General features: G+C 55.1%; 7 protein-coding genes across 7 annotated transcripts; 4 read left to right on the forward strand and 3 right to left on the reverse strand.

The window, feature by feature from the left end:
• GNI_140650 (hypothetical protein) lies at positions 1-6302 on the forward strand (the record flags this gene model as incomplete). Its single annotated transcript, XM_011134250.1, has 1 exon — positions 1-6302. A coding segment is annotated over one exon (6302 nt), but the record flags the coding sequence as incomplete, so codon positions are not given.
• Positions 6303-6644: 342 nt separating this feature from the next.
• On the forward strand, positions 6645-7919 carry GNI_140660 (putative DNA replication factor C subunit Rfc5; the record flags this gene model as incomplete). Its single annotated transcript, XM_011134251.1, has 3 exons — positions 6645-6915; positions 7010-7644; positions 7842-7919. 3 exons carry the CDS (start codon positions 6645-6647, stop codon positions 7917-7919), a joined length of 984 nt encoding a protein of 327 aa, XP_011132553.1.
• Positions 7920-8100: 181 nt separating this feature from the next.
• Positions 8101-10080, forward strand: GNI_140670 (heat shock protein 70; the record flags this gene model as incomplete). Its single annotated transcript, XM_011134252.1, has 1 exon — positions 8101-10080. One exon carries the CDS (start codon positions 8101-8103, stop codon positions 10078-10080), a length of 1980 nt encoding a protein of 659 aa, XP_011132554.1.
• Positions 10081-10263: 183 nt separating this feature from the next.
• GNI_140680 (hypothetical protein) lies at positions 10264-10975 on the forward strand (the record flags this gene model as incomplete). The annotated part of the gene is made up of 2 exons (XM_011134253.1): positions 10264-10538; positions 10651-10975. The coding sequence occupies 2 exons, from the start codon at positions 10264-10266 to the stop codon at positions 10973-10975; spliced, it is 600 nt and encodes a 199-aa protein (XP_011132555.1).
• A 378-nt stretch (positions 10976-11353) lies between these two features.
• Positions 11354-13254, reverse strand: GNI_140690 (succinate dehydrogenase flavoprotein subunit; the record flags this gene model as incomplete). Its single annotated transcript, XM_011134254.1, has 2 exons — positions 11354-11630; positions 11687-13254. The coding sequence occupies 2 exons, from the start codon at positions 13252-13254 to the stop codon at positions 11354-11356; spliced, it is 1845 nt and encodes a 614-aa protein (XP_011132556.1).
• Positions 13255-13397: 143 nt separating this feature from the next.
• Positions 13398-15362, reverse strand: GNI_140700 (hypothetical protein; the record flags this gene model as incomplete). Its single annotated transcript, XM_011134255.1, has 1 exon — positions 13398-15362. The coding sequence occupies one exon, from the start codon at positions 15360-15362 to the stop codon at positions 13398-13400; it is 1965 nt and encodes a 654-aa protein (XP_011132557.1).
• A 482-nt stretch (positions 15363-15844) lies between these two features.
• Positions 15845-19647, reverse strand: GNI_140710 (patched family protein; the record flags this gene model as incomplete). Its single annotated transcript, XM_011134256.1, has 2 exons — positions 15845-19462; positions 19504-19647. 2 exons carry the CDS (start codon positions 19645-19647, stop codon positions 15845-15847), a joined length of 3762 nt encoding a protein of 1253 aa, XP_011132558.1.
• Between the last annotated feature and the right edge of the window lie 95 nt (positions 19648-19742).

Genomic DNA, 19742 nt, shown 5'->3' on the forward strand with positions numbered 1-19742 from the left:
ACGCGGAGAAGGACGCGACCGGAAAAGACGCGGAGGCAACGGGTGCAGGGGCAACGGGTGCGGAGGCAACGGGAGAGAAGGGAGTGGGAGAGAAGGGAGCGGGTGCGGAGGCAACGGGAGAGAAGGGAGTGGGAGAGAAGGGAGCGGGAGAGAAGGAAGCGGGAGAGAAGGGAGCGGGAGAGAAGGAGGTGGGTGAACAGGAAGGAGACCCGGCGAAAGGAGAGCCGGCGGCGGTATCGGTGGCGGAGATTTCGAGCAAGGTGAAAGATCTAGTGAAGGTGCATCGACCTGTGCCTCCGGACCGCAAGACGGCGGAGGCGACGCAGCGACCGATTCCGGAGTCGGGGATGCGCGACAGCATTAAGTTGCTCAAACTGGCGCTGGAACTGGACGACGAACGCGTCCAGGGTGAGAAGGAACGCGCGCTACAACGCAAAAGCGTTGAGCATGAGGCCGAACTCAACCAGTACAAGCGGACACTCAGCGACCTCCGCGGCGAAGCCGACCAAATCCTCGGCAAAGCTTTGATCTCCGTTCCAGTTGCCGGTACGGACCCCACGGGTACGGCCCCCGCCGCGGACGCTGATCCGGACAAAAGTCCCGGAGGTTCGACGACAGACGGAGGCAGGACAGCCGGAGGTCTGATGACGGCTCCTGCTCTGGTTCAAGACGCGGCGACGCAGCCGACCGCCATCGGGGCAGCGGCTCCTAGCGGTTCCCCGGCCACTCCCCCACCGAAGGAAGACCCGCACATGGCTGCACTGGACGAGCTGAATGCCAAGCTGGCTACCTGGCTGACCCAGGGACCGACCCCGAGTCCTTCACTAGGCCCCAGTCCTGGGCCGGCCCCCGCCCCGTCGTGGAGGCAGGAGTCGGAGTCCCGACGTTCGGGCAGCACAAGCTTTGAGACGTTTACGTCTGGTCCGAGCATGGACTTGCGGCCTCGACGTTGGGGCCCACGCCCGCCGGGCGCGGGGGGCGGGTTCCCTACGACTATGGTCATTAATATCAACCCCACATTGGGAGCAGGCTCGGGATCCGTAGCCCCCCGGCCCCATTCCCGCAGAGTGCACGCCGTGACCAAGGCGCTGCCAAAAAGAGGCAAGCGCGCCGAGAACCGTCTCACAGACCGCATCGCGGATCACTTGCGGAACAGAACGCTGCCGCCCGGCGCCGTGCCGCTCGAAGGCGCAGGCCAGGTCCGGGGGCGGCCTGGAGATGCACGCTCCGGCCTGGCCAGGACCTGGCAGTTCAAAGGCTTCTATCTGAGACGCACCACCGATTACGGGTCCAGTGGCCGCCGCTCCGAATCGGCCGACGAGAGGTCTACAGACGAACGGTCGGCGGATGAACAACACCACCAAAACACTTCTATCTCCGAGTCCGACTCCACCGAAGCAGATGGCCCGACCACAATCACTTTAGAGAGGACACAAGGCCCCGAAGGCTACCACGCTTCCATGCAACATGCGGCACACGGGGTCTCGCACGACGACTTGAAACGACACAATCGGCTGGCCCACCGGGATTCGTCTGGATCCACCGGAACCAAGTCTTACGGTAAACCGGCTAATGCTCAGATGGGTAACAATCACACGGTGAATATTCAGGTGAAAAACGCACAGGTCGGTCGCAGATCCAGCTCAGGTGGCCGTGACACAGAGATCCACGAGATGCCCGTCGGAAAGAGCGGGCGGAAACACATCAGGAGCAAAACCGCAGTCGTCCCTCTCCCGGTTCCACCTGTCACGGACCGCCAAAACAGACGGAGTCGCACAATGGGGTTCGTGGGGCTGGACGGACCGCGTTTTGGCGACCCACGTCTGGGTAACCGCCCCGATGAGACCAGCCATGTCGGTCCGGTGCCCGCCGGAGACTCCAAAGGCGGCGTAGACTTCAAGGGCGTACCCGATTTCCCTCAAGACTCCAAGAGCGGTGCGGAGAAGAAGCGAAGAGCCTCAGACGGACCCCCCAGGGGACTGCCAGCGCGCCCGGACATGGTGGCTGCATCGGGTTTTGGACGCAAAGGACTGAACGCCGACCAAAAGCAATTGGTGGCAGTGCGCAGCAAGCCCGTGGAAACCACTTCAGGGGGTCTCGGTCCACCCCCGGGTGAGTCCCATTCGAGCGACACGTCTAGGCCCGACCCGTCTAGGCCCGACCCGTCTAGGGCGGACCAGTCGAGGTCCGAGCTGCCGTCGAGATTCGAGCCATGGAGGCCCGAGCAGGATAGCAAACGGCCATCTGGATCCGGATCGAAGAGTGTGAGTATCCAGGTCCCGCGTGCGGACGTCAGTTCTGATCGGAGGAAGCGCCACGGGGGTCACGGTCATCAGAAAGAGCCTGCGGTGGAAGATGCCGAGTGGGAGGATGCCGAGTGGGAAGACGAACGGTCGCCTCGTCGACAGTCATCGTCCAAGTCGACTCGCTCTACAAAGTCCGTTCGTTCCACAAAGTCGGTAAAGTCGACGCCAAGTGGATTGACGCCAAGTGGGTTGGCGCCAAGTGGATCGACACCGAGTCGGTCGTTGCCGAGTCGGTCGTTGCGGTCATTGAAGAGTGGGCGGGCCGAGCGCTGGTCGGAGGGGTCATCGTCGTCGTCAACGTCGCGATCATCGGAGACGGTGGTACGGCGTCGGCGACGTCAGTACCGGTTGAGTGAGGGGGAGTTGGCTCAGATTCAGATGGCGCTGGACAAGCCGGCTTTGCAGACGACGGGGTTATTGGAGGACATAGCGGAGATGAAGCGGACAATGGCAGCACGTGCGGAGGCCCTGGAGCAGGCAGCACACGTGCGCGATCGGGCACTCGCATCACTGCGCATGCTCATGGAACCACCGGCAACCATGCGGTTCCTTGAACAAAGCGCGTTCCGCCAATGCCTACTCGAAATCCCCTCACCACCGCCAAGCGAAGTCAATTCCGAGGATTTCGAACTCGATGAACAAACTGTTGCCGACCTTAGCTATTATGAAGAACTGGAAAAACTCAAAAACAAGCACAAAAACATTTACAGGAAAATGGTCGAAGAGGAGCTGAAACAGCGCAAGAAAGAGGGCAGACAACTCATCAACTCCGCCAGAGGTGCGGCACAGATTGGGGAGCAGATTGGGGAGCAGATTGGGGAGCAGATTGGGGAGCAGATTGGGGAGCGGCTTACAAGGCAGACCACGGCGCAAGGTACGCCTGCGTCTGCGGCAAAAAAGCAAGCAAGCTCCTCTGCCGCAGTGACTTCAATTCACGACACCAAGCCAGTCGACCTAGTAGCTGGCAAGTCAGAGACACAGAAGCGGCTGGAAGACGAAGAACAGCTGATGGCTGAAATGTCTATCACATCCTCGATGGAAAGCCCACGACTCTTGCTTCCTCCTACCGCCTCGCCTCTAGGCTCCTCACCACTGGCCTCTTCACCGCTGGCCTCTTCACCGCTGGCCTCTTCACCGCTGGCCTCCTCCCCCGCAGCATCGGGTTCGCCTCTGGGGTGTTCGTTGCCTGTGTCTGAGTTGTCTCTGCCGGAGTCGGAGGTGTCGTCGGCAGACATCGAGTCACATGAATTGCCCACGGTGCCGCTGCGGAAGTCTCGGCCGCGAATGGACTCTGGGCTTTTTGCGTCCTCCCGTTTCGAGGCTACCGAACGCTTCAGTCCACTCCGCACTCTCAAAAGCCATGAGGTCAACTCCGACTCGAGCCCCGACTCTGATTTGTCGCCCAAGATTAAGCCGGACTCCAACTTGTCGCGGAAGACGAAGCCGAACCCCGATGTTCAATTGCCCCCCCCTGTGCCCGTTCTAAAGAACGATAACCACCTCTTCGGCAGGCCCTTTCCCAGCCACCCAGCGGTACCCAGACGCCAGTCTGATGCCAACCACCCATTGGATGCCAGGCATACGGTCGAAGGAGAGCACTTTTTCTCGGCAACTCAGTTGCCGGTCGCCTTCCCGCTTGTGGGCACCATTCGAGCAGGCGAAGATGCCCGATCCTCCGACGACGAAGTGGAGCTGCACGGCACTCTCAAACTCAGCCACCTCAAAGAACTATACAACTCACGAGGTCTTCTGCGCGATCCGACACAGTTCGACGAAGAAGACTTAGATGAACTCGAGGACACCATCCACGACATCGGAGTCCACGGCATCCCCCAACCACCGCCACCCGAACCACCTGAACCCGAGCTGCGCCCTGGACGGACCGCGCGACGGACCGCGCGAAACAAATACAATACATTACCTGCTATATCGCGCGGTCGAGATGGCGATGGTGATGGTGATGGCGGTCGAGATCGCAGACCTCGACTCCGTACCAGTCCGGACATGGACGAGCTGGCATTTCGTGACGAGCTTGATGCTCGTCACCGCGAGGTCGCCCGACGTCGCTCTTCTGGAGGCTACAGCCACAGAAAGCATGTGGGGCAACTTGGTCGCAGACGTTCTTTCGACTTGGATCGCACGCAGCAAGTGAGTATTGCGGATGAGAGTGAGGGGCAGGGGGATATCGTGGACAAGCTCAGGGCGGCCCTGGACTGTATGGAATGCATAAGGGAAGAAGTTACCGATGGCTTAGAAACCGCCCGGAGCGAGGCAAGTGCCAAGAATCGTGAGGGGGGAGCTGGACAAGGGGCAGCTGGACAAAGCGGAGCTGGACAAAGCGGAGCTGGGCAAAGCGGAGCTGGGCAAAGCGGAGCTGGACAAAGCGGAGCTGGGCAAAGCGGAGCTGGGCAAAGGGGAGCTGGGCAGGGGGGAGCTGGGCAGGGGGGAGCTGGACAAGGGGGAAGTGGACGTGGGGGAGTGGAGCAAGGACACGAGAAAAGTGGACCGGTTGCGCACGTGGAGGAGACGGCGTACTGGCCGGCCGAGAACCGGTATTCGTCACCACGGCCGAAGACAGGTAGTCTAAACAAGTCTGAGCCGGCAGAGTCGCGTCCCAGCCTGCATTCTAACGGGGGTGCGGTAGACCACGAACTTCGGACACTGCCCAACTTCGGCGCTGCCGACAACGCGGACCCGGTTACAACTGGGGACACGCACTTTGCTGTGGAAGCCGAGTCGTGTCCCGTCTTGGTCGAAGCCCAGCCAGGGCCCGAGTTAGAAGACAAACTGCCGAGCTTCTCTCCCGAGGAGCTAGCTTACCACGTGCACGAAGATTACCAAGGCGATAAAACACTCGATCAGCGCACTCTTGCAGAACAGTATCCGCCTGATGAGCAGAACGAAAACCGGAGTCACTACCCCATGGTCGGCTTGTCATCAGCGCACTTGAAACCGCCTGAACCAGCACACAACTTCAGCTACCAGCTTGGCGACTTGAAAGCAAACACTAACTTGGAAATGTCCAACTTGGACCCCATGTCATGCCCCATACTGACTTGGGATTGCAATGAGTACGACGACGGGTCGTACGAACGTATGTGTCCACAGTTTCCTCAGCAGCCCGACGAGGCATACTTGCAAGGGGATGTAGTTCAGGAAAGGGACGAGGAGACTCTGCACTCAAGGTATCAGTTGCAGTCACAGGGCGCGTCTCCCACTCATCGCGGGGATGTGTATGGCCACGGGTATGGCTCTGGCCACGGGTATGGCTCTGGCCACGGGTATGGGTATGGCCACGGGTATGGCTCTGGCCACGGGTATGGCTCTGGCCACGGGTATGGGTATGGCCACGGGTATGTATATAACGGGCATGGGTATGGCCCTGGCCCCCACTACCAGTATGAGTTTGGCAACCAGTATGGTCGTGACTACAATCTACGTAGTTCTTATCCTATGCATTGCGGTGATGCTGGTCGAGGTTGCTATGTGGTTGAGGATCCGCCTGTAGTTGAGGCATTGCACAAGTCTGCAGAAGATGTGTTGCAGATCCCGCTCCGTTGTCTGACGGAGAAGACACCCGTCGAGCCGCCCGTGACAGGCCGTAAAATCAAGACCAGACGGCCCTGGATCATTACGGGTATGGATTCTGAATGGACGAACTTTACGGTGCAACAAGCGGAAGGTGATTCAGACGGTGAAGAGACTCCGTGCCATGAGGTATGGAGGGCTCTTCCACCCGGATCGGATTCACCTATCGAGCTGCTCCCTACAGAAATCCCCAAATGCCTCTTCCGACGGAATCACCCCCCGCCATTAATTCGAATGGACGTTCCCAAAGCATTCGCGCCACTCCGCAATCGTTATGCCCTACCGGAACATCAACTCCCAGTCGAACCCATATACAGCAAGACCAAACCACAAATGAAGCCACCACCTCACGTCAAACCACCTCCAGCACCATTTGAAGTATTCAGCAGACGGTTCTCACTTCATTAACTGACTGATCAACTGCAGCTACTCATCAGATGTATTTTTTGATTACAACTTCAACCCGCATCAAACCCGCCATACTGTATGTCAACCACATATATCGATGATTTACACACAAGGTAGTTGGGACGGCAGAGGCTTGGCTTAATCTTCTTTCAACAACAAGAAGGTCAGTCAGTATCAGCAGGTCATATCCACGGGTCTGCTTTGCTTCCGGTCCCAGTTAAAATTGGTCCAACTTAAATCCGAAACGACAACAAAGAGGACAACAAAGAGGATAGGGGACAAGCCAGGGCGACAACAAAGAGGACAGGGTGAAGAGGACAGGGTGAAGAGAAAAAGGTAGCGATGATGATGTGGGTAGACGAGTTTGCCCCGAAAAGTCTGGCGGAGCTGGACTTTCACAAGCCCGTGACGGAGATGCTGGAGCGTATAGCAAGTCTGAAGGACGTTCCTCACCTCTTATTCCACGGTCCGAGCGGGGCGGGAAAATGCACAAGGGCTCGGCTCCTCTTGAAGGCCCTGTACGGTGATGGCGCCGCGCTAACGAAAAAGGAAACTGTCCAGGTGGATAGCAAGCTGGAATTCAACGTATACGGCTCAATTTATCACACAGAAAGTAGGCACTACCACAGAGTGCACAGAGTGGCACCACCACAGAGTGCACGGAGTGGCACCACCACAGAGTGCCGACAAAATCTTGCGTCCGGTAGTATACTGTTCTGACTTGGGTTTTAAGGACCGTCAGTGTGTGCAGACATTGATAAAGGGTTTGGCTGGGTTGGGTTCATCGGCCGGGTTCGGGTCCGGCAAGCCGAAGTGCCGCGTGTTCATGTTGCATGAGGCGCACACATTGACATTGGCGGCGCAGGCAAGTCTGCGGCGCACGATGGAGCGTTACTCTTCGACCTCGCGTTTCTTCTTGTTGACGGAGCGATTGTCTTCGCTCATTGCGCCGCTTAGGAGTCGCTGCATCTGTATACGCGTGCCCGCTCCGGATGCGTCCATGGTCGAGATGGCACTAAGGAAGACTCCAGCCGCAAAGAAAACAGTCACCGCCCTCGCGGCCACAGAGCGTAATATGAGACGTGCTTTCGTGCGCGCTCAACTGATTAATATCCGTGGCACGAACGGAGGCAAACTCGATTGGGAACACTCAGTCGACCAAATCGTACTCAGTCTACGTAAACCCAGTATCGAAGCCTTTCTCAATTGCAGAAATCAACTACAGGAAGCCTACGCACATGGAATTGACGGCCAACTCCTTTTGGAAACCCTCGCCGACCGACTCATACTCGAAGTCGCAGAAAATAACCGACCGCTTCTCGCCAAGGCGGCAGCCTTCTACGTACGAACCCCCTCTGCTTCCTTCCCCCTCGGCTTCCTTCCCCGCGGCTTCCTTCCCCGCGGACTTCCCCTCCCCTTGGGCGTGTCCTTTGGGCTAGCTGCCTCCCACCCGCCCCTTCGATGCACGGCTTGTCCAATTTAACTCCGCTTACTCGTCACGTGCTACCCCCGCTCTTGCTTTGACCGTTTCGAATGTAGTCTCAGACCATGGCTCAAGGAAGCAAAGAGGTTTTTCACTTAGAAGGATTCATTGCACACTGTTTATGCTTGAAATAACCGTCTCAGATTTTTACTAGAAAAAATTTCGGAATGAGGATTGGCACGTGGATTCTGGGGCTGTTTGCCCTCGCAACCACTTCGCAGGCGCAGTCCAAAGGTAAGACGTGGTTTATTTTATAGCACACGTGTGTGTGTCCGTCTAGGGCGAGTGGGAGCAAACACGTGTGCGTGGGATGAGATGGCCTTCGCTCGCGTGCCCTCACCTTGCCCGTGCCGTCTTGTACCTTACACTGTGGAAATTCGATTGCTGCGGGATGACGCTTTTTCTGTAGTGGAAGGCCCTGTGATTGGTATTGACCTTGGTACCACATATTCTTGTGTGGGTATTTATAAGAACGGACGCGTGGAGATTATTGCGAACGACCAGGGTAACCGTATTACGCCATCGTACGTGGCTTACACGCCTTCAGGCGAGCGTTTGATTGGCGAGGCTGCGAAGTCGCAAGCGACGTTGTATCCGGCTGAGACGTTGTTCGACGTAAAACGGTTGATTGGGCGTCGGTACACGGACGAGAGTGTGGCAGCTGACGTCAAGTTGTTGCCGTACGAGATCGTGAACAAGGAGGGGAAGGCGATGATTGCAGTGAAGGTGGGTGAGCAGAAAAAGACGATGGCTCCCGAGGAGGTGAGTGCCATTGTATTGGGCAAGATGAAGACGATTGCAGAGGCGTTCTTGGGAACGGAAGTAAAGAACGCAGTGGTGACAGTACCGGCGTACTTCAACGACGCACAGCGACAGGCGACCAAAGACGCTGGAACCATCTCGGGGCTGAACGTTATCCGAATTATTAACGAACCGACAGCGGCGGCAATCGCTTACGGGTTGGACAAGAAAGGCGGTGAGAAGAACATTCTAGTGTACGATTTGGGTGGTGGCACTTTTGATGTATCTCTCCTTACTATTGACAACGGAGTTTTTGAAGTGGTCGCGACCAATGGAGACACACATTTGGGCGGTGAAGATTTCGACCAGAAGACCATGGAGCACTTCATCCGTCTGTTCAAGCAGAAGAACGGTAAGGACATTCGCAGCGACCCGCGCGCACTCCAGAAGTTGCGTCGTGAAGTCGAGAAAGCCAAGCGTGAACTCTCATCTTTCCACAACACGCGTGTGACAATTGAAAATCTTATGGAGGGTATCGACCTGGACGAGCCCTTGACTCGAGCCAAGTTCGAAGAACTGAACGCCGAACTGTTCCAACGCACTCTGAAGCCTGTGCAGAAGGTGATGAAGGATGCGGACATGACGAAGGACCAGATTGATGAGATCGTCATGGTTGGAGGTTCGACACGCATTCCAAAGATCCAGTCGTTGATTCGTGATTTCTTCGATGGTAAGGAGCTGAACCGCGGCATTAATCCGGATGAGGCTGTTGCCTTTGGTGCGGCAGTACAGGCGGGTATATTGGCTGGTGATACGGACGATAACGACATGGTGCTGTTGGATGTGACCCCTCTGACTCTTGGCATTGAAACGGTGGGAGGTGTGATGAGTCCATTGATTAAGAGGAACTCGGTTATCCCTACTACGAAGTCTCAGACGTTCTCGACTAACGCAGACAATCAGCCTGGTGTTTTGATCCAGGTGTTTGAAGGAGAGCGTGCCATGACTAAGGACAACCATCTGCTGGGCAAGTTTGAGTTGTCCGGCATCCCCCCAGCCCCCCGTGGCCAGCCCCAGATCGAGGTCACCTTTAGTGTCGATGCCAACGGCATTTTGAGTGTGCAGGCCGAAGATAAGGGCACCGGCAAAAGCGAGTCTATAACAATCACTAACGACAAAGGCCGCCTAAGTCCCGAAGAAATCGACAGGATGGTGAAGGAAGCCAAAGAGTTCGCCGACCAGGATCAAGCCGTCAAGGACAAGGTACAAGCAAGGGGTAATCTTGACCACTACCTTGCCTCACTCAAACGCCAAACTGAAGACAACGACAAACTAGCTAGCAAGCTCGAAGAAGATGACCTCCAAACCATCCAGGATCTCGTCGCAGAAGGCGAAGACTGGCTCCGTGAAAGCCCTGACGCTGACCTCGATGAACTCAAAGATAAGTACAAAGAGATCGAAAAGAAAGTGAAACCCATAATCGAGAAGCTTTATGGCGCTGCCTCCACCGCTGATGAGGACGACGACGATGATGATCTCCGCGACGAACTTTGAACGAACCAAAAGTGAACAACACTGTAGGACAACCAAAAGTGAACAACTTGAGTGGCATCCGGATAGCAAACCAACTTAGAGGCGCCTTGAGTCGGTGGGTGGCATCCGATTTGGACAGCAATTAACTTGAGCACAGCTTGATCTCAGCTTTAGAGCTTGGGCACATTTTTGTTTTTAAAAAAGATGACGTCAACCGCCTACTTCTCCAAACCTCTCGTCACGCCTTCAATTTTGTTCATGGTGTGTTCGCCGGGCTTGATACACCGTGCACATGACGTGGCAGGTTTGCTTGAAGAGGCCTGCGCCTATCAGATTGTGGATACAAACAGGGCGTTTGAACAGCTGATGGAAGGAGTGGAAGCGGGTACGAAGCCAAGTGAACGAATCCTCATTATGCCCGCCGTCGCAAATGACCGAGCTGGTCGAACTGTATGCTACAACGTCTTATGTGAAAGAAAGTAACCCCTCATTCTACTCTGACCAGACAAGGCCGCCCCTCACTCCATTCTGACCAGACAAGGTCGCCTCACCTAGCTACGTCTCACCTAGCTACCATTTTTATTTCGGTAGCATCCCGCTCCACGCAGCGGGTTGCATTGCGATTATGGACAATACCTTTCCCCCTACCAAGTTGTTTGACCCACTCAATAAAGCAGAAACAGACAACTGGATTTCTACAGATTTCATGTGCGTCATAAGAACTGAAGTAACTTTATACACACACTCAGTGAGTGTGATCTTGACCATTTTAGGAAGAAGTTGCCGAGCTAAAAGAGTTCATTGCGGTTTTGTTACCGATATTGGTATCTTGACTGGTAAGTGCTTTCTACATATGTATCATGGTGGTGACTTTGCGCCGCTCCTTATTGACTTCACACATTTACAAACTAATTAATGTAAGGAGCAACAGCTATAAGTGCAGTTACAACCATTCCGATACACGCGATTCTCTAGAAACGAACATAGGTGTCTAGAAACGAAGTGAGTGCGTGTTTGATCGTGTGCTCTATGTAAGACTTACTTCCGTTTGAGACGGTACTGCTATATAGTGGTAGTCTTCTCCGAATTCTACGCCTGCTGATACCAGGACAGCGAGAACCAAGAAGACAATAGGAAGCCTGGAATTCGCGCTGTCTGCACACGCGTGTGCACACACGTGTGTTCATAAGCAAATTCGCTTACCGAGACTCAAACATGGCTTCGAAAAATAGATTATAAAGAAGTTTTAATCAGGGATTTTAATCAGGGATTTTAAGCAGGAGACAGGCAAGATCTAATACACACGTTTAGCAGGGGGCACGTGCTTCATCTCTGAATCGAGCGGCTGACTAATGACGTTTCGATATGTTAGGCGAATATCCGCCTCGTGAATGTCGTAATCAGTGGCGAACGACAGTGTATGTTTCATCCACTTCTTGTCGTCTCTCTCTGGATAGTCGTCACGCGCATGTGCTCCTCTGGACTCCTGTCTGTTGGCTGCCGCGTTCATCGTGTGCGACGCGCAGTGTAGCAAATTTTCCAGCTCCAATGTCTCAATGAGATCAGTGTTCCTGTAGCAGGTGAGTATGATGCCCCGTTTGTTGTGTCAACTTAGTGTGGTTCTTACCAGGCGAGGCCGTGGTCGGTGATGCCGATGTGTTTGAAGTCGGTGGCGTCTCTTTTGAGTAGTCGAACGCCTTCTTGGAGTACGTCTTCCCTGCGGAACACAGCAGCATGTCTTTGCATGTCAACTTGCATTCGTGCGCGGAGTGCGGCCGTAGGTATATCTCCCTTGGCATGTCTAATGCGTTCGTAACGTTCGACACAGCGATCCAGCTTGTGTTGTGGCATGGGTCGCACTGGGTCTCCAGGTTTGTTGTTTTCGCCGATGGTGAGTGCGGCGCGTCTTCCGAACACTACGATATCTAGTAGAGAATTGGCACCGAGTCTGTTTGCGCCATGGACGGAAGCACACGCAGCTTCACCGGCAGCGTAAAGGCCAGGGACCGGTTGGTCCACATTCAGGTTAGATGTTTCGGGGTCTTCATTGGTGGCTGGGGCGCCTTTGGCGGTTGTGAGTACTTGTCCCTTCCAGTTGGTGGGGATGCCACCCATGTTGTAGTGTACGGTCGGTACTACGGGGATAGGTTGTTTGAATACGTCGACGGCTGCGAAAATAGCGGCAGTCTCCGTGATCCCGGGCAGTCTATCCTTAATGGTCTCCCGCGGTAATCCAGTCAGATCTAGGTACAAGTGGTCTTTTTTGGGGCCGCAGCCCCGGCCTTCCAAAATTTCGACTGCCATGGAGCGCGAGACGACATCGCGGCTTGCCAGATCTTTGGCATTTGGCGCGTAACGTTCCATGAAGGCTTCGCCGCTAGCGTTTCTCAAAATAGCGCCTTCGCCACGACAGCCTTCCGTAATCAGGCAGCCAGCCGGGTAAATTCCGGTGGGGTGGAATTGTACAAACTCACTGTCCTGCAACGGCAAACCGGCACGTGCAATGAGGCCATGTCCGTCGCCAGTACAGGTATGTGCGGATGTGCAAGACTGATAAGCCCGGCCGTATCCACCAGTGGCCAACACGACATTGTTTGAGCGGAAAACGTGTAGGGCGCCGTCATCCAAGCAGACCGCAACCACGCCAGTTACGGCGCCATGGTCGTCCAGAATGAGATCCAGTGCGAAGTATTCAACAAAGAACTCACACTTGTGTTTCAACGCCTGTCCGAACAATGTATGCAGCATAGCGTGTCCAGTCCGATCAGCCGCAGCCGCACAGCGGTATGCCTGACCACCTTTGCCAAATTCCAAACTCTGACCACCAAAAGCACGCTGATAGATCTTGCCTTGTTCTGTGCGACTGAAAGGAAGTCCCATCCGCTCCAACTCGATCACCGCACGAGGCGCATCACGACACATGTACTCAATCGCATCTTGGTCACCTACCCAGTCTGCTCCTTTCACCGTGTCATACGCATGCCAACGCCAATCATCCTTTCCCATGTTACCTAGCGCCGCATTTATACCACCCTGAGCTGCCACGGTGTGTGAACGGGTGGGATACAACTTCGTCACACATGCCGTCTTGAAACCCTGCTCACCCAACGCTACTGCCGCACGCAATCCCGCTCCCCCAGCACCCACCACCAACGCGTCGTATATATGATCCACCAACTTCACTCCCTGTAACATTTTCAAATGACCGACAACACACTTTCCGGCCACAGAACCAACTCACCGTCCTACCCAAAAAAACGTTCCCCCTCCCGGGCGTGTCATCCCCCTCCCGGGCGTGTCATTCCCCCTCCCGGATGTGCCATCCCTCCTCCTCTTTTTCAGGTGCGGCTTACTGGAGTGGTGGCGAGATAGTACGGACAGATCTGGGTCCGTTTTTCCTCCTCTTTGGTCCCGCCGGCGTTCCATGCGCCGGCGTAAAAATCCAGCCAGCTCTCAGGCACGGCGACCTTGGGGTGCACGGACTGGACAATGCCCGTTTGACCCGTGCGCTGGTTCCGCACACTTTCGCCAGGAGCGAACAGATGCGCGCTCACGGGCGGATACGGCTTCGTAGCGTTCGTCACAGTGCGAGGCGCCCGCTCCAGGAGTCTCCACTTGACCTCGGCTGCTTGGTATACCATGGAACCGCAGCGGATGCCGGCGTCCGCACCCTGCAGCACACACTGGTCGTCCGCGACCCGTTGGTCGTCCGCGGCCAACGGGTCGTGCCCCGCCAAGAAATCGTCGTCCGCCGCTGGTGCTGCTAAGGAGTCCTGTTCCAAGTGGAACTTGCGCAGGAGTTCGGCGTTCCCGGCACTGAGCGGCAACCAGTTGAAAGCGTGCAGTAATTCGCTCCGCAATTGGCTCTGGTCCTCGCCACTCAGGACCACGAAGTCCTCACCGTCCGATGTTGAAGTCGCCGAGGCGTCGTTGCCCCGGTCGAACCAGTATTCCAAAACGGCAGCAGCGCGCCGGTTTATGGGTAGGACGCCGTCCGCACCCTCGGTTGGGGCCTTACCCTGGTCTAGAACGCCCTCATTTGGGACTCGTAGGGAGTTGATGGCCTTGTGACAGGTGATGCTTTCGGGAATGGTGGGGACCTTGGGTTTGAGTAGAGGGTGTGCGCACACACTCGCCATCTCAACCAGAACGCTATAGACACATTCCTTGACCTCCAGAACGTTGATAACTCGCATCGTCTTCGCGTTGATCATTTCCATTGGACAGAAGAAGTATACGTACGTTTGACGCACTCCGTTCGGGTTACTCGGACATCTCGTACCTGCGCTCATGTACATCTTCAACCCCAACGCCCCTGCTTCTCGTGGCCAGTACCCCATCCCCGCACTGAAGCCCAGTAACGTCGGCGGGATGATCTCCACATGCAAGTCCAGGTCATCCCACATCGACCAGGGCTGGAAAGTCCCGCCCGACGCGGAAGCCGAAGTGGTGGCGCCCTCTGTGGTGGTCATGCCCTCCGTGGCCGAAGCCGAAGCCGTGGACGTGGTCACGGCCCAGTCCTTGGACAACAGGCTTGGCATGGTGTACGTCTTCCCGTTGCGAGACCGAGGCCACATGGGGTTCGGCTCTTGGTAGTTGGAACGAGGCGGGTCACGACTGGGTATGTTTACGCCCAAGTGGAACATGGCGTCCTTGACGGACCCGTTTGGCTCCGGATGGAACTGTAGCAAGCTGTCCGGGTGGCAGTATTCATAGGTCCAGAATTTGTAGGTTACGTTGTGACACTGGCCAAAGGTTGGCGAGAGAAGCCAGGCCAAAGATCGTGGCACCCACTCCGTCGCTGCCACCTGGGAGTCTCCGGTCGTCGGCACCGTGCTTGAACTCTCTGCAGCATCCTTGGTCTGGCCTCCGGGCAGATACCCGTCAAGTGGGAAGCTAGCCCAGTCACAGTAGGCGAATGAGGAGATGACCACGTGCAAGGAGTGGCCCAGGTCCTCCAGGCTTTCGACGGCCATGGGCGTGGGTCCACAGCGCAGCTCCACTGTGGCTTCGTTGCCTTCGTAGCCATGAGTATAATGCTGTGTCACAGAACCATCCATGCGAATGCCATCTCGGGCGAAGTCATGATAACCCATATGCCAGGATGTGGAACCTGGCTCCGCCAATAGCCGTGAACCCACGTATCGAATCACTTCGCGACCGACACAAATACTATAACTATATCTGCTCGTCTGGCCTCCCACTGTCGGCCGTCGACTTGTCGCCGACTTGTCTCGATCCGACTTTTCGACATGATCTCCACGTGCGTATAGACACTGGCCGAACAGTCCGGATGCCTTCATCTTGCTAAGTGTGTACCAATTCTTACGTTCACGTCTCCATAGATCTTCCACCACCTTGGGTCTAGTTCTTGCGTGGGGACTTGAACAAAAAAATTCGTGCGCTCCGATCGACTGCGACCACACCCGGCCGTCGGCGAGCTCAGCCTCCACTTCCTCTCTAGTCGTCGTCCGGTCGAAGTCCAAGTGCACATTGTACGCGGGCTCCATCGATGCCGGCGGCTGTAGCTCGTGATGCCGCGAGAACACGGTCTGGCCACCCGCCAACAGAGCCAGACCGGCGACCAAGATTATCATTGATTAAAAACTTGGTCAAACTTGATCGGTCGTATCGCTCCGGCGAACACACAATTCGTGTGAACACACAATTCGTGTGAACACACAATTTGTGCGAACACACGCACTTTGGGCAGGCGGTTCAGACAAACACATTTTGAACAAACACCATTCGGCTGATGCACGGCGCGTGGCGACACACCTACTTACTACATGGTGGTGTCGGCCTGACGAGGGAGAGACTCGTTGGTCGTGCCGCGGTCTGAGCCGAGTGCGTCAACGTCAAGATTGGGTTTGTTGAGCCATTTGGTGGTGAGAAGTGCGTCTACTAATTCGTCGGTGCTGGTGTCGAGAGCGTGTCGTTGCTGGGCGGAGTGGTCGAGGAGGTTTCCAGACTTGGCCATGATGATTGGAAGGAAGATGACGCCGTTGAGGAAGCCGAAGAAGATGACAAGGGCCATCATCCAGAAGAAGTTGGTCATGACGAATTCCTTGCGGAAGTAGATGGGTAAGATGCCAAGGAGAGTGCTGATAGCGCCGTGTGTGACGGGGCTGCATATGAGGATGAGTGTTTCAACTGCACGTGCGTTCGGATTTTTGCCAAGGGTGTGACAAAATGTATGTATCACGTGCACGGTATAATCCACACTAAACCCGATGCTAAGAACCAAGAGGATCATTGAGAGAATATTGAGCTGGATACCTAGCATAGCCATGCCCCCAAACACTCCGATATCCACTGCACAAATCATCAAGGTCACCAACACCACGTTTGTGAACCCCTTCATCAAAATGGAGCTCGCTATTATGATGCTAACGAACGCCGTTAACATGTTCAGAGCCGTAGAAGTCCATATCATCGCGTCCGTCTCGAAGTACAGAAACGTGTCCATGAATGCCTGACTCGTAAACCACGTATGCGGTAACACGCTTCCGCTGGTTGAACTACTACGTGAGGTGGAATCCGTCTCCGCCTCCGATCCAGACTGTTCGGAAATGATGAGTCTCCGGATTGCGGGTTGACTGAAGTGCATCTTGTTCAAGATATCCTGGTAGGGGGGTAGAGGGGCATCGTAGTCACGTTGTTTATGTTTCGGCATTTGGGTGAAGCTGCCTGTCAGTTGTAGGTCTGCTCGAGGCTTGCGTTTAGCCCACTCCGAAAACTCCTTCATCAATGCGCGTACCTTGAGCATGTACTGGCTTTGTGAATAGCTGTCCAGGAAGTTGTAATTGAAGACCATCAAGCGGAACGCCAGCAACTGTGGCATCTGCGCACCCGAGGTTAACACCACTGGCGGCCTTCGACCATCCACATCAAAGACGAATTGGTCGCGAACATGCACACCGACCACTCCGCCAGATAACCAGTTGTTCAAGTGCTCATAAAACCGCAGTCGACGAGCGCTATCCTGAGCCGCATCATCGATTGGTATATTCTCTACGGCATCCATTGAACCGGGTTGAGTGATATGTCTAACATATTCTTGATAGAACAATATCATGCCGTTGAGTACATCTTGGACTTCATCGAGTGCTCGAAGCCTGCGGTCCATTTCAAGGAGTGCGACAATTGTCTCATCCTTCCACCAAGGTATATCGCCGAGGGTTGATAGGTACTGGTTAGTTTCACTACCAACTTCGGCACGCATAAAGCCCATGACTTGGTCGGTAAGTGACTCCGGTTCGCGAATACCATAGCGAGTGGATAGGAAGTTCTTCATTATCTCCGAGTCGTCAGGGTCATTTGGTGTGGTAAAGGTGATATAAGTCTGTTGGGGGAAGATGGGGAACTTGTCATGTGAGACGGCGAAGGCTTCTCGGAGATAGCTGTCAGGTGGCGTAAGGTTCTGGAGGTCTAGACCTGCAGTTAGCCCGAATACGGTTGTATAGGCGAAGACGACAAGATAAACAATCATACCGAATAACATCCAGAACTGAAAGGCCTTGTTGACCAACAACGGACCGACCCTGCGCAGGAGGACATGGCGAGTTCGTTTGCCTTTATTGCCTCGAGGTTCTTCGCAAAGGTGCAGAGCCATAGACGAAAGTTCATGTGCAGCTTTGATGTCACAGTTCAGCATGTCTTTCGTCGGCGTTTCAAGCAAGTCGACCTTGCCCTCCGTCGGGAGCACGCTGCTAGCGTCGTCCAGGAGCATGGGGTCGTGCAGACTAATGTTGCGTTTTCCAACTTCTTCCGACAGTTCCCGTAGCCGGTCAGTGAAGAGCCATTGTAGTGTCGCCACTTCGAACATGCTGCGGCAGTTGATGAAGCGGTGGCGCAGACTGTTCAGTTCACGCGAATCGCGCAACTTGGGGTCACGCGGGTGCCAACTTCCTAGTTCAATCGCAAGCTGCGTACTCGCTACCGTCGACTGGAACGGGTCAGCACGCCGACCCGGATGGTCAGGCCCCACCAAACTGTCGGGCGAACCGCCGGGCGAACCACCGGTACGGAGAAGACGGAGGGAATCAGCGGTGAGAGTTGAAGGTGGAAGTTTCTGGAGCCAATGGTCGGGCAAGAAGAAAATGCGACCTTGGCTCTCAGCACGAGCCTCCAGACAGAGGAATGGGTAGAAGAAAACAATGTTGAAGACGAACCCACCTGCTAGACCCGTGCCGGTCTGGATGCAGAAGTTCCGAACGGCGGTGTAAGGTCCAAGGGCTCCGACGGCGAAGGAGAGTATGGAGGTGAAGGTGGTGATGAAGAGCGCAATGCCTGAATCGGTCAGCGCGTTCCGGCAGCGATCTTTGGGCTTCGCTGTCTGGCTGTAGGAAAGCGTGTAAAAGTTGAGTACCACAAAGGTGTTGTCCAGTCCGATTGCGAGCACGAGGAAAGGCGAGGCGTGCATCGTGGGTGTGTGCTTCAGACCGGCCCAGTAACAGATACCGCCGCCCGCGAGGTAGCCTAACAGAGCAGACACGGAGCCCATGAAGCCACACATACTTTTCGAACGCACGAGGTTTCGTGTGTGGTTAAAGACCACCATGTACGTAGCGATAATAACGTACGCAATCACGTAGTCGCGCATCAGCCGAGCGTCAAACTTGGTGCTGCGCGCAAGCTCGTCCTGCCAACTACGCTCAGCGTTCACGAACACTTTGAAGTCTCGCCAGTCGTGGTCCTCGAAGTCAGAGAACAATAATTCGTCCGGCTTTGCAAATTCGCCCGGATCCGCAGAAAAAGGTTTCAGATCGTGGTTGATGAAGTTTATGAAGGCCTGCTCCCACTCCATGCTCTTTGCCTTGACCGCCTTGTCGCTGGCTGTGTCGTAGAGCATCAGGAACCCTGTAGCATTAAACAGTTTTACCGTGCCACTCGGCAGTCTCTGGATTCCGGGATCCGTGACCGCCAAATCCGCCTTGACGATCTTGTTCTGACTCAAGTTGGGCACATACGGCCAAACCCGGGTGGCTATTGGTACTCCATACATTCGTGAGTTGCGATACAAGTCCAACGGCGTCATACTCACACAAGGAGGCACGGTTTCCACTGTCTTCTGGTCGCTGCCAAACTTGAGGTATTGACGGTAGCACACGTCATCAAACCTCCAACCCTCTTCGTCACTTGTCAGGTTTCGTTGAATGTACTGATCCAACCGCTCCAATTTCGAGAGCACAGGTTTTGTCAGCACGTTCGAGTTGTCTTTGCTCACCACAAACACCATGCTAATTCTTGGCGGGTCTCCAAAGAGCGACGCTTGCTTCGCCAGCTCAGCACGGGCCTGCGAAGCCGGAAGAGCATACAGGTTGTCCGCCCGCGTCTCAAATTGGATGTTCAGGAACGACAGTCCCGCCACCAAGCCGATGGTTAAACTGCCGATTATGAACTGAAACCCAGAACACGTTTACCCCATCGGCATCACCTTACCCAAAGCGGAAAATCGTATATGAAGCCGCCAACCTCATAGAAAACATGTCTGAATCTTTCGAGAGCTAATGCTTTGAGGCGTGATATCTTTTTAAGTGCATTTGACCGCGGGTTTGCTGATGGTTCCGCCTCGAATCCAACCATCGGAGCCCTGTTCGGTGAACACACAGAAAACCCAGGGACTATTGTTCAAATTGGTGCAATTCAAAACACATTTATGGAGATATTTTTTATTGCAA

This window comes from Gregarina niphandrodes, assembly GCF_000223845.1.
Source record: "Gregarina niphandrodes unplaced genomic scaffold scaffold00038, whole genome shotgun sequence".
Classification (NCBI taxonomy): Eukaryota; Apicomplexa; class Conoidasida; order Eugregarinorida; family Gregarinidae; genus Gregarina; species Gregarina niphandrodes.